The sequence below is a fragment of the Apus apus genome, chromosome 4, assembly GCF_020740795.1.
Source record: "Apus apus isolate bApuApu2 chromosome 4, bApuApu2.pri.cur, whole genome shotgun sequence".
NCBI classification, from domain to species: domain Eukaryota; kingdom Metazoa; phylum Chordata; class Aves; order Apodiformes; family Apodidae; genus Apus; species Apus apus.
Genome location: NC_067285.1, coordinates 12,897,150 through 12,911,178, shown reverse-complemented (window position 1 = coordinate 12,911,178; position 14,029 = coordinate 12,897,150). Strand labels below are relative to the sequence as shown.

General features: G+C 41.9%; 1 protein-coding gene across 4 annotated transcripts in view; it reads right to left on the bottom strand.

Moving 5' to 3' along the window:
* The window catches only part of SH3PXD2A (SH3 and PX domains 2A), a 259,755-nt gene that overhangs the window by 13,596 nt on the left and 232,130 nt on the right, over positions 1 to 14,029 (bottom strand). For all 4 annotated transcript variants that reach the window (XM_051616598.1, XM_051616599.1, XM_051616600.1 and 1 more), the window contains 4 exons: positions 9,001 to 9,118; positions 3,201 to 3,535; positions 2,340 to 2,389; positions 67 to 186 (listed from right to left, as the gene is read on the bottom strand). In XM_051616598.1, the coding sequence (XP_051472558.1) occupies positions 67 to 186; positions 2,340 to 2,389; positions 3,201 to 3,535; positions 9,001 to 9,118 (623 nt within the window). The remainder of the gene's footprint in view (positions 1 to 66; positions 187 to 2,339; positions 2,390 to 3,200; positions 3,536 to 9,000; positions 9,119 to 14,029) is intronic.

Sequence of the window (14,029 nt, the reverse complement as noted above, 5' to 3'; positions counted from 1 at the left end):
TTTCAATCCAATCCCCCAAAATAGCCAAATAATTCAATTTTTTCCAGCTGCACTGTTAAGACTCACCTCTGCTTTTTGTCCTCCACGAAAGCTTATGCCATCAGAGATACATGACTGGAACTCTGCAATGGTGTAGTATTCCACTTCCACAGACGGTGGCTCTGGTGGTTTGGGCAACTGAAATCCCTATGGCAAAGAGTTTTGTTCAATTAAACCAAAGAAACAGTGGGCTGAACAGCAGTATGAAAAAATATTTGAATTTATTCACTAAAACTCTCCTTATTCCTGTACTACTTCCTAGTGGTAACTTCCCAGTTCTCTATAGTGGAAGCTGAGGTACTGAGATGGGCGAAAAGAGAGAAACCTTTCAAAATACAGTGTTCATGCCACCTTCACCAGCTATTAAAATGGTGGTAATCTTTACCTGAACAGTAAAACATTGTACTGATGGGCCACAGAGTGTGAGATGCTGTTCAAGTCACAGTAACAACAGCCCATTTACTCTGAGATTTTGTCCAAAGATTCAGTTCTGGATGGCTTGCCACAACTGTAGAAAACAGCATTGCAACAGGCCTGTACATCGATTCAGCCTATCTTCAAATATATTACCTTCAAATGTAATCCTCATGAATTACTGCTCTTAATCTGCTGCTGGATTCTTAAATATGAAATATTCAGTAATATAAGCTAAAGGGCATCTGCTATAGCCAGAAACAAGAATAATACCACAGACCCCTATGAAGAGCTATGCTCAGCTAAAGAGATAAGAGAAAGGAAGGACTTTACTATGGGATCAGAAGATTCCAGTTCTTCCCCACAGCAGAGACCCAGAACCTCTACTCAACCCCCACACAACCTGCATTTAAATTGCATAGAGGCTCGACAAGCAGCAGGACACTGCTGTTTACAGTCATCCTGTTAGCATACCAGACTCCTCTAAAAGCTAAGTGCCTTTAATATGTCACATTTTAGAGCTTTTACAGTTATTCTTGAGGTGATAAATGGCATAAAGGTCCTTTCAAGAATTTTTATATCAAAAGCTTTTCAGATTAGGACATTGTTCACCTATGGAACAACTAGATGATGGTGAAGCTTCTCAGCTTCTGCACTTCACTGCTTATGGTTCTAACACAAGAATTCCAGTATGTCAGGATTCCTTGAACCCATGTCAGACCTGTCACAGGGAGATGCAGGACAACCAAAGACATAAAACGATCCTAAGCCATTAATGGGAGAAAGAAAAGTTGCATACTGTGCTTTATTCACACACTCCCTCATTTCTAAGATATCCTCATTGTAACTAACAATTTCTGTTTCATCATGCACAGCATGTGGTATTTCATAGAGAAAGCATCACTGCACCTTAGGAACCATGTCTAACAATGTTATAATTGGATGTTTCTGCACTATAAATGCTGAAATACAGCAGAAGTGCAGCATAATAAAATGCCTTCAGATAACAGGATGGTTTGGATTAAATTAAGATAATTGGAAACAGCAGACATGTTCAGGGTTTCACATATACTATCACTGTTATTTTTAACATGGGATTAAGTGTAGTAGTCTTGCCAAAACAAGGTCTAATTGAAAATAATGCAAAGAGAAACAGGAAGAAAATGCTAATGTGCTATTAATCTAGTTTGTTAAGAGATATCTCAGATGACATAAAAAAATTACAAGTCACATACTCCTCATAAAAGATACAGCAAAGATTAAACACTGTGTATTGCCTAGTTATAAACAAGTTATTGGCATGACTTTTGTGCAAATAGATTACTGTGTACTTCCCATCTGAAGATGACAGTCCTAATCTCAAATTGGTCCAAACTTACAGAACTCTAGCTTTGAGGATAAACAATCATATGAGGTCTCATTCCTGCAACACACATCCTTCCATAGGATTCAAAGTCACTTTAAACATACAAAAGAGTGAAGCTTAGCCACTTCAAAGATAGCAGCAATGGAAGGAGTGGAGACAGTTCCCAGTTGTTAAAGAGAAGGTCAAAAGATCCAGTCTGGGCTGAAGACAACCAGAGGAACTTTAAACCTTCTGAGCCAGCATACGGGCCCATATGCATGAGCTCATGCACAGAATATAGTGGCTTTGGGATGTTCTCCCTTCTGTTCAATACCTGCTTAGTGCAGGCAACGTTTTAAAAAAAAAGAAATTCCCCGTTAACATTAGGATGCCCAGAGGTCTTCTCAATACTTAAGACAATATGAGCAGGCATGCAAATAAAGGAATTCTCAGATACAATTTAGATCTTGTACAGCTGCTGTCTCATAAAGCACCCGCACACCTTCCCCACTGCTAATATATACCATAAAACAATACAAACCAGACTGGATTCTCTTCGTGGGGGCGGCCTTGTTCTTAGATTTGGAGAACCTGAGCAAGAAAGGGAGAAGAGAGTTTACCTAACTTAGTAAGTACTGCTAAACACATTCTGCAGCAGCTCTCTGTTGTTATACAGTTTGGGAATATTAGAAGTCAGTAGTTGCAATATTCAAGGCATCTCTGTGAAACAAGATAGAAATACTAAGGTAGCTTAGCTATTCATCTCAGCTAAGCCAGCAAATTTAAGTGGAAATCACTGCCAGAAAGTAGTGGATTATATTTTCTGCTGGAACTGACCAGCTCTATTGGAGACTGGCCAGCAGAGAATTGGCCTAATATCTAGTTTTCCCCCCAGCAGTAAAAATAATCCACTAAATTAATAACACTTGCACTGTCCTCTATCATAGTGTCTTGCCACTCCTTGTACAGACTAGTGTTGCCACCTGCATTTTGCAGATGAAGCAGTAAAAACATTATAGCAACTTGCCCCAGGAAAAGAGTAGAACAAACGCAAGAGAAGACACAGGTGGTCTCCTTGACTTCAACACACCACTATTTGCATTACTAGGAGTGGGGAGCACATTTTAGAGTGTGCAAGAGGAAAAAGTCGTCTCTGGGAAAAAACAAAAAAGTAAATGCACGCTGGCTAAGATAAAGAACCAGCCAGTCCTGTATAAAGTGAGTTAAATTTTATCACTTCTAATGAAGGGCCATGTCCTGGGGTCCCTGCAGATCTACAGACAGTGTAAAAATCTTCTTAGGTGGACTTAGCTATAAGGTCAGGACATATGAAACCTTAGCTGACAGGCTGAAAGGCAGCAAACAAGAATTCATTGCAAGCCAGGCTACTTTAATGCCTTACTTATTTGAGCTCTTTGCGGTGCTATCCTTGCTATGGCTGGGGATCCCTGGGCCAGTTTGGAAGCCTGTTTGTCTGGGGTCATCATGGCATTGCCATTAGAGTCATTGCACAGGATGGGCAAACTGATTTCCTTCTTGGTGATGTGGGTTTCTGCAGTCTCATTTTCTGATTGAGTTTCCTTGTCAGTGGATGACTTCTTGTTTAGCAGGTTGCTGATCTCCATGATGTTTCCTATGATTTCCACTGGCCCAGTTAAGTTCTTTTTTCTAGATGGAAGGTCATCTTTAGCCTTCTTCAGGTATGAAGCTGGAGCCCAGCCCTCTTTGCCTAGATACCTGCAGATGCAAAAGGAAATGTCATCACATCAAACCAGCCTTGTCACGTGTTTCAGGTCTAATAGCTAAGGCAAAATTGATGGATGATAACATAAATCAGAATCTGCAGTTATCAGATAAGCTAATTTTATTTATTTTCATTTTACTTGTGATCTCTAATAATTTATTAGCTATTAGACATCTCAGTCAGCTGAGCTAGCAGTGAACTACAAAATGGTGTTAACAGCCACTCATCCTAAGGAAGGAGTCTTTCTGGGTAAGAAATACAGTTACTTACAAAGCAAAGGGCTTCACCAGTTTGTTTTATGCCACATTCAGACAGAACTGCAAACTCAATATTTTCCCATACAGCAAAAAAGCAAACTAGCAAGTAAAATATTTTAATAGTTTTAATACTTCTCAAAATGGAGAAGGACTAAAATATGGGTGTACATAGCCCAGTGCAGAGCCCCTATGTCTAAAATTCATAATGCCTTTGTGCAAGCCTCTCCCCTTGCAATTAGAATAATGAACATTGCCCCTTCTCCCATAACTCCCAGTCCTGTATGATTAGCTTCCCTGGTAGAGAATATGGGACTCCTAAACCACTGCGGCTTTCTCTAGCACTGCAATGTTGAGAAACAATTTGACTAAGGAAAAATGGCTTTGATGGAGACTCATTTTTTCTGAACAAGCTAGGGGCTATTCAAAGAAATAAACTGGGAAATCTGAACAGACACCTGAATCCAGCACATGTTCCCGGAGCCCCAGCCTGAGCTGCTCATGCTGCACTTCAAATTGAAGTCATTCTCCCACAGCTGGGCTTTTGGGAAGATGGTTTTTCTAACTCCTGCCATTCCTAACACCTCAGCAGGGATTTCAGATTAGAATCACACTCCAGGGAAGACCAAGTGGATGAACTCTGCTTTCCCTAATGAAACCCTAACTCGCTACAGAGTGAGTCACTGAAACCTTTCTCTCTCAAGATACCCAAAGCAGGCACTTGAACTGTAAGTGGGAAAACAGGCACCATTAAAATCCCGGTGCTCAGGAAATACAAAGGTTAAAACAGTAGGAATCTAAGGCTAATGAAAATGGAGACTCATTAGACAGCAGAGAAAGGAGCTGGGGGAGGAAGGAAATATCAGCAAATCATTCCCTGGCAGCTGAGCAACTTTGTCATGCCAACACTTAGATTCTGAGATTTGTGGTAAGATTTCAATATGAGGACACACCCTGGACTCATTGACCAAATCCAGACACTCGAGTGGCACTGGGACTTTAGGGGGAGAACAGGAAAATGCAGTGTAGCCTTGCTTCCCTAGACTTCTTCCTTACTCTTCCTGTACAAAAGCAAATACAATTGCTGTGCTTCCAGAAATGACCCCAAGGACCTCTCTGTCCAAAAATCTTGCCTTTCCTCCCTCCCATCTAGATCAGTGTGTTTCTCCCTACATACCTGCCTTCTGTCACACATGAAGGCAAAGATATGACATCTCCCCTGTTCAGAGCATTTAGTGACAAGTTTTTCCAAAGATTCTGGCATCAAAGGAAAGCATCCCAACAACTCTGAGCTTTGTTTACCACACGAAGAGTAACAAGAAGTAGCAGAATGTAATGACTTGATCTGACTTCCAACAGATACACAGCATCTAGCCATGGATACAATGTCAAGTCACAATTTGGATCTATTCAATCTTGTCTCCTTTGAGGCTTTTCTGATAAGCCTCAAACCAAGCCAAGAAAAAAAACAAACAACAAAAGGCCTCAATATGTGCCTATTGTGGCAAGGCATCTCTCACTGTCATTTTCCACCCCTGAAGACTTTTGGCTTCACCTGCTTTTATAGTAGGTGGCCCTTCTGCAAAGATACTGACCAATGCTTCTTATGCATCAGGGAAGGTTTTTTTCAAAGGATGTTTATAACTGCACATGATCTGGAGATGTAAAGTTTTTGTCTGTGAGAAAGCCACACTGGCCAATGCACTGAGCACTCAAATTCCAAAAGTTACTTAAACAGAGCTTGATTGTGCAAAATCAGCAAGAAAGAACAGTTTACATCCATCTTAGTTCATGGAGGACTTAACATGTTTAAGATCAGAGAGGCAGCCACAGGCAGGTTCTGTATTGCCTCCTTAGTTCTCCTGCCAATTGTACGTATTTGGATCAGCCCATACAACCCTGTGGCTTCAAACACCTCTGATCTCACATAGCTTTCTCTCCATGAATAGTAGCAGCAATAGCTGGACAGCTAATAACTCTGGGCAACATACCCTCAGTAGAGAGGCTGTTGCTAGTTATTTCTTCAGTGAGTTAGTAAATTCAACCTGAAGTTAATGTTGAGCAGTAGCTGCCAGCAACTGCCAGTTTATTCGTGCAACTTCACTAATAAAAGCTACTTATGTAGGGTTACCTTTTTCACCTTAGTCCTTGAACTTGGCAATCCCAGAGCCCTTTGATAAACTTTAGAAGACACTACTTGATCTCCTCATTTTATAGGTGAAAGAACTAAGGTAACTGCTAATCACCTTCTGAGAAGTCCTGAACTGGTAATCATCTTAATTTCACATCTAAGAGTTGAATCACAAGCATCCTTCATTTATATTCACAACCTACTGGAGATATTTCAAAGCCCATGCTAGATTCCTCCTCATTTCAGTGCACTACCACCACCCAACTTCACTTCATCAGGTCAGTTTGGGCTCAGAACAAACCACAAAATGAAGCAGGCAAATGACAATAGCTTTACTTAGCATATTACTACTTATCCGGCCTGCAAACCACTTGGACACCATGATATTACCTCCAGGTGACAGTACAAAGCAAGATCTAAATAATAAAGGCTAATGCCAGCTATGATGATCCCTGGAAGCACACAGATCCACCAAACTCAGTAGAACAGTAAGAAGGACCCCAGGTCAGAGCCTTCCTTTCACTTCTCTTGAGCACCAGTGATTTTTTTAAGTAAGTCGTAATGCACACAGGGCAAAATAAAGGAAGACACCAGTATTGCCTCTAGCTTCTACAGCATTGAATCAGGAAGGCTGTAGAATTAGATGCAGTGATTTGGTTCCTTGGTGATTCCAAAGCCCTCCCTGTTTAATATTACATGAAGGAAAAAATGGATTCAAACGATAGGAATGTTAAAAAAAAAAAAAGTCAGAACTGCCTCTGTTAGTCTGAGAGTCACATCTGCTTTCCAGCTCCAGAGCACTGGAATTACTCCAGAGGGAAGTAAATGGGGGGGGGGGAAAGGGTGAAGAAAAAAAAAGTAAAAAAAGAAAAAAAGAGAAAAAAAGGAAAAAAAATAAAAAGAAGGACAGGAAATGAGGATCAGCATATGGCCAGGAATTTGGGGAAATTACATATTTAAGGTGGAACAAGCTAATGTATTTAAGGTGGATTCAATTTGCAAGCTGTTGTTTTTATTTCTACACATTGATGTGTGTGCTCAATGTCAGTTACCCAGCCCAGCAGACAAGGCAGCAGGATTCAACCACAGTCTTTTCTTGCTCTCCCCTCCCCTCACACTCAGTGCAGGAAAAGGAGTTGCTCCTTTTAAGGCAGTGACTACTCAGAAAAGTGTATTTCTGCAGAAGATGAATACTTTTCCAAGTGGTACCTAATTGTACTCGGAGCAGTTTAAGTCTAATAAACAGCACAAGGAGATCAGCTACTAAGGCTGCAAAGGACCAGGCTTGTCAAGGATGGATCACAGCATTTCCAAAAGTGTTGCCCATGTGAAAAAAACAAACCTGTTTCTAAGATCAGCTTAATCCTCCAGCAAGACTGCAGAATAGTGCACTAGAGCAGCTGACACCAAACACACTTGTCACACATGTATAGGGAACACTTTACCCATCTTTCAACAAGCAGAGGGCTTTGCTCAACTCAATATGCCTCTTACAAAAAAGTCAAGGATATGCTACATTTCCCAGCTACCGTGGGGTGGTTGGGGCATCCACTGTCTTTCCAGTAGATCACCATGAAGGAGTGACTGCAGCAAGTGTCACTGCCACCAGAATGCAATTCTGATATACAGAAAAATTTGCTTTTTGGGTTGGTCTGAAGGAATATGTGAGGAAAAGAGGAAAAAAAAGAAATTCTGTTTTACTAGAACTGTTAATAAAGTAAGTGGAAACCTACACTGGTACTAAGGCTTCGTTTTAAAAGAAGAATAACAAAATAAACTAAATATGTGTTACAATGTTTCTCCCCTCAGAAAACCTATGTGCTCTTGATTCCTCTATCTGCAACTTTGGATTCCACTCCTGTGAATGATTAAAGGAGAAAAATATGTGACCTGACCAAACCCAGGCATTTTTTAGTTCCTCCTATCTAGAATGCCTTCCTGGCTCCACTGCTATCTTTATTAGCTTATTCCCTCTATGGGAGCATTAGATAGAAAGAAAAAAAAAAGTTTTCTAAGTAATGGAATTCAAGAAAAACAACATTGCTGCAGTCAGCATTTTCATAGCCCTCATTCATAGCTGATAAATCAAGCAGAATTCAAACAAAAGCAAGTTATGGCTTGGGGAGGGAAAGAGGGAAAACTCATCATTATAATTACATGCTCAATAGAAAAAAAGATTACCAGATGAGATGTTTTGCACTGGCTGAGAGATAAACTCCATTTTTGAGCTACCTGTTGTACCACATATTGTTTAAAGAGAAATGAGGTGTCACAGCACTGCTGCATTCACACATAGATACAAAACAAGGGTCAGAATAATGAGAGAGCACTAAAACCTGAAGTGCTGAGTGAACCTAGATGGAGAAAGCTCTCATTAAGTACTCATCCTGAAATCTTTTATCACTATCTGAGACATATCTAACCTATATTCTCTCTCATTTAAAAAAGAGATTCCTAGGTCACAAGTCTCCTCTATGACTGCTGTTTAAAATTCATAACGAAGTTTAATGCATGATGGTAACTTAAAGCCTGCCCTTAGAACCCAGTTCCTCTACATTAGGAATACCTAATGCAGATAGGCAGAAATCAGACAAATTAGTTGAAACAATTTGGAAAAGGGCTCTAGCCAGAAAACTGATCTCTTATATGCCTGAAAATAGCACTACCTGCCCCCAGCACAAGCGGCGTTTCATGATTGCTATAAATAAACATGTTGCAGAATAGCTCTTATACTGGAAGCACATAAAAATTGCACACAACAGAAAGTCTGTTTTGGTCTCAAAGATCTTAACTCTTATATGGGCTTTTAACTTGAAGGAAAAAAAAAAGAAAACCTACAGGTTCAGGAATTTCTTCACTGGAATGGTCCACAGCTTTTTGCAGACACTGTAGTGTTACTTTAATCATCGTCGTACCGTCTTAGCCTGTTCTTTACATTTCTTCAAGATGTGTTATAAACAATTTGGGCATCCTTAGTCAGCTACAGAATTATTTAAATGCTAACATGAAGTGAATAATCAGAAAACTTCACTGTCACAGGTTCTGCAGCAATCTGGCTGCAAGGTATCTTTACCTTATGTACCACCATCCTTCCAGGTTCTTTTGGATGACCTCCACGGTGACCCCTTTTTCGAATCCAATCTCATCCTTCCCCTGGCTGGCATACGGCTGGATAGTGACATATTTCTCTTCTAGTGAAGGGAGAAAAGGCAACATCAGTTAGGATCAGAATCAGTCCAGCTGTTTTTCTGTTCTGCTTGCTTTTAAACTGTTATGTAGTGATTACGTGGAGCCATTACAAAAGGCGGAGCCCTGCTCAGGGGCCCACTGATTATTTATGCTGACGACATGATAGATAATCAGCCCCTTGCCACTACCCTGCTGCTGATAATCACAAAGTGCTTCCATGCCAATAGTGACAAAAGTCTCCAGAGAGCTTTCCCCTTTCTTCCTGCTCCCACCCCCCTCCAAGTTCCTCGAGCGGGTAAGGGAGAGGATTTGAAGCTGGACTTAACTCCCATACTGTAACTTGACAGAATCAACTCAGCTGCCAAATCAGCCAAGCATCACTGCAGGAGCTCCAGCCAGTTGGCTCTTCTGAACATGCACATGGCTGCACGAAGCATTGTGTTACTGAAACCCGAGCTCTGCATCCCGAGAGGGACTGATCCTCCCCAACTCAGAGGGGTTGCCACATCAGGCTGCTCTCCTTGCACCTCTCAAACAGTGTGTATCTACAGCAACCAGCTTGAAACAGCATGTTTTAAGTGACAAAAAAAATGTAAGCATTTTGCATTTGAGAGACCATGCAGCATCTTGCATTCTTGGGTTCTGAAGTGTTTCACAAATATACATTTGCTAGACCTTCCTCCAGAGAAATACATGGGTGGCACTGGAAAAGGAGGACCAAAACTTAGGATACACACTTCAAAGGTACAGGATAGATTTCAAGTATGGTGTTTAAGCCAAAACCTTAGCATCCCTGCTCATCTCCATCAGCTGTCCCCTTCCTGGCTGAGCACAGGTGAGCAGACTTGCTGAGAACAAACCAATGAGCAAAGCAGAACAGACAACTTTCAGCATCTTTCTCCAAGCATCAGGAGTAATTTACTGTAGCATTTTCATCACACTCAAGGTCAACCTTTTCCTCATTAGCTTAAAAAATTACAACTGCCACTGAAAATGTGAACTACCAGCCTTAACGTGCAGGAGCAAACACAGAAACTGTTACCAAAGCCCTCTCCTGAACCCAAGCTACAGTGCATGTAACAGCAGGAATTTTTGTAGCTAGATCAAAGGCAGGGAAGGCAAGCAATAAACTGCACTCCAACCGGCTTTCCTAGCACTTTCTACTGGCAGTCACAATAAGGCACGGCCAGGAACAAATACAGGGTTGTCAGTGCACAGGAAAGGGCAGGAAATTAAGTGAATCCAGAGATCCTGATCACTGCAAAACAAAGGAGCTATGGAAAGGTTGCAGCAGCTTGAGGCAAACACTCTTTTGGAGAGAGCAAAACAGACCCAGCCATCTGTTTGGTTTTGTGGTTCAACTGCATTTTGTTGCTGGGTAAAGTATGGAAACTTTAAAGAAAAAAACCCACACAAGCCTTACTGAGACAAAGTAAGAAATAATACCTCAGAAAGGGGAAAAAAAATGCTGGCAGATGATCTGATGGGAGAAAATTCACTAAGATACATCTCTCTAGTCAACTTCCCTTGACAGGTTGCTTCAGAGTTTTTATCATGTTAAGGAATTCTAGCTAGTTTGTAATTAGCACCATCAGGATATGACACCTTACCCACAGAAATATTCTACTACAGGATGGGGCCTGGAAAATGAAACCTGGCTAATGAAATCCAACTTCAAAGTCACAGGACAGTTTTCCTAGCTGTGCTTCTGCTCTGCACAGTAAAGGTGAACTCATCTTCTCCTCTCTTTCAAGTAACTGCTGCTGAAGAAGTTATGTGTCCAGTTTCCACGGCATACAAATCCCCAAACACCAAAATGAACTGCAAGAAGATGCCTGACGAGCTAGAGCTCATCCCTGAGAGGAGAGGGCCAAGGGCCAGTTGAGGTGCACAGAACTGCAGCACTGTTCAGATACACCTTGCTTCAGACACTTCCAGGGATTTTTCTAGGACATTAAAAGCTAAGCCACATATTTGCTGGGCATTAGAAGAAGGTCCTGCTTTGTCTCTCCCCCAAACCAAAGCTGCTTTATAATCCAGGCTATCAGAGTTCATTCACCCTTGCCGCTACAGCTACCACAGAAGTTTCTCTGTTTATCTTATTTTTCCTCCTCATAAACAGCAGCCCCTGCTGCAACTAGAAGCAACTACTCAGCTCCTTTTGCTGGGCAGTGTGGTCTCACTTTTCAGGGATGTAAACACTGTCCTTTAGCAGAGGACAGAGTAGGAGGCCTCAAGCAAGGTCTTCACTACTGGAACACAGCTTTCTAAACTCCTGCTCCAGCAGGACTTCTCCTGTGTAAAGAATTGAGACAATGACCGTCCATGAACACCAACAGCATTTCTGAGTCTCAAGGGAAATGAAAGTTTGGGGAGTAAACTAGTATGCAATCAATTTCCAAACATCAGATCCCTTCCTCCCCCATACAAACCCACTCCTCCCATTCCAAATACCAATAAATTACTTGCCAGGTGAAGGGACAACAGATATATACAAGCTACTACAATAGCCAGCAACTTACGCAGACGCAAAGTCTGGGCCTCCAGCTATGCCTGTGGGTGCACATCACTGCTCTACCTGTTCATTACTGTCTTCCTCCCAGTCACTAACTCCTGGACTTCCCCTCAGTTAGTTTCAAGGCAAGGTAGAAGAGCAGAGATATCCACCAATTCCTCTCATTCAGGCTGAAACACAACAGGAAGGCCAGACCATGCTGTTGAGGTGGTATATTGAAAAAGCAGTTGTCACCTGCATGGAGAAGCCACATCCTCAGCTGAGAGAGCTTCAGCCTCTTTCCTGAGCTTTTCACCATTGCTCAGATTTACTGAGGAGAGAGACTGCACTTGATCAGCACTCTGTCCTGTTGCAAGCTGGTACTGGGGGGCTACTGAGCCTGCATGTTTTTTGCATGTTGCTGCTCTCACCTTGCTGCCTTGCACACATCACACACAATACTGCCTATCAGTGGCTCTGAATGAATGGAGACACCGGCCAGCTCTAGAAACTGAAACACTGAGTTGCTAAGGAGATTGGAGCCCCATCCAAGTGCTGTGACCCTGGGATGCACAGGTGAGACTGGTGGACTTTTCTGAGCTGCCACTGTGCCTGCCTATGAGCGCTTCTGTTGCTTAGATCTTCAGTCTTGTGGCTTCAACTCAAGATTACCTGTCTTTGTGAGGAGAGCTTTCAGTTAATTCATCACTACACAGATGGAGGGGGAAAAAAAGACTGAATGGAAGAACGGAAGAGAAAAGAAGTTTTTCAATGAAGCAAGACAACAAAAAGTGTTAAAAGTTCACTTAGAAAAGATGGTCCTACAGTATTTCTGTTTAGCAGTTCTATTTTTAAGCCTTCAGATCAAAACCAGGAAGCCACCATTACAATTTCCCCTTGCAAAGTGCTTTCACAGCAAAAATTACAGCCATTTCCAAGATTACACACATTTGGTTTCTTTCAGTGGTGCAGGGGATACCACAAACATACATGAGGTTTGTAACTTAAACAGTATTCTGGAGCTACGGGCCCCCTTGCAACCAAAATGTCATTCTCTTTTTCTTCTCAAAGACTATCTCTAGCCTTTGGATGTTTTGTATAAACCAGGATATGCTGAAGGGAGGAGTAGATATGTCACTTCAAAGGATTGATGTGGCATTCAACATATCAGATTACTATTCAAAAATCTGTAAGAGAAAATACTTGACACTTCATGAGCGATATATACAGAGCTACTGGAAAGACTTAGCACAGATGAAGGGTTTAATGAGAGAATCAGCAGAGCATCAGCGAGTAGAAACACACTGCTCTGAGTTACACTGAACAATCTGCAATGTTATGCTGCTTTGATTCAGATACTACGAAAGGCAATGGTGCAAAAGACAAGTCAGTGAACTATTCCAGACATCCCAAAGTTGTACACCCAGACCTACAGAGAATATGAAAGTCTTTAATTTTGATTCATTAAGTTTTGACTTAACAATTACCAGCAAAAAAAAAAATGCAAACAAAAGTATAATTTGTATTCCCCAGCTGCAGCTTCCATTACATCAACTTCACCGTTGAGGTCAAGTGGGCAGAATTAACTTTACTACGTGCTACAAAGCACATACATCAACTAAAAGGCTGCACTTTGGAAATAATGGGATGAGAGTCCTATTCCCCTTCAAGGTCTGCTGAAAATGGCACAGAGGCCCCTCTGTTCTTAATGTGTGACACTCAGAGATCTGTTACTAGTTCAATTAGCCAACTTATCATAGAATCATAGAATCATAGAATCCTAGGGGTTGGAAGGGACCTCGAAAGATCATCTAGTCCAACCCCCCCGCCAGAGCAGGGTCACCTAGAGTACATCACACAGGAAGGCGTCCAGGCGGGTTTTGAATGTCTCCAGCGAAGGAGACTCCACAACCTCTCTGGGCAGCCTGTTCCAGTGCTCTGTCACTCTTACAGTAAAAAAATTTTTCCTGATATTCATCTTAAACCTCCTATGCTCCAACTTGTATCCATTACTCCTTGTCCTATCACTGGTCTTCACTGAAAAAAGCTTAACTCCATCGCCTTGACACTCACCCTTTACATATTTGTAAACATTGATGAGGTCCCCCCTCAGTCTCCTTTTCTCCAAACTAAAGAGACCCAGCTCCCTCAGCCTTTCCTCATAAGGGAGATGTTCCACTCCCTTAATCATCCTTGTGGCTCTGCGCTGGACTGTTTCAAGCACTTCCCTGTCCTTCTTGAACTGAGGGGCCCAGAACTGGACACAATATTCCAGATGTGGCCTCACCAATGCAGAATAGAGGGGGAGGAGAACCTCTCTTGACCTACTAACCACACCCTTTCTAATACACCCCAGGATGCCATTGGCCTTCTTAGCCACAAGGGCACACTGCTGACTCATGGTCATCCTCCTGTCTAC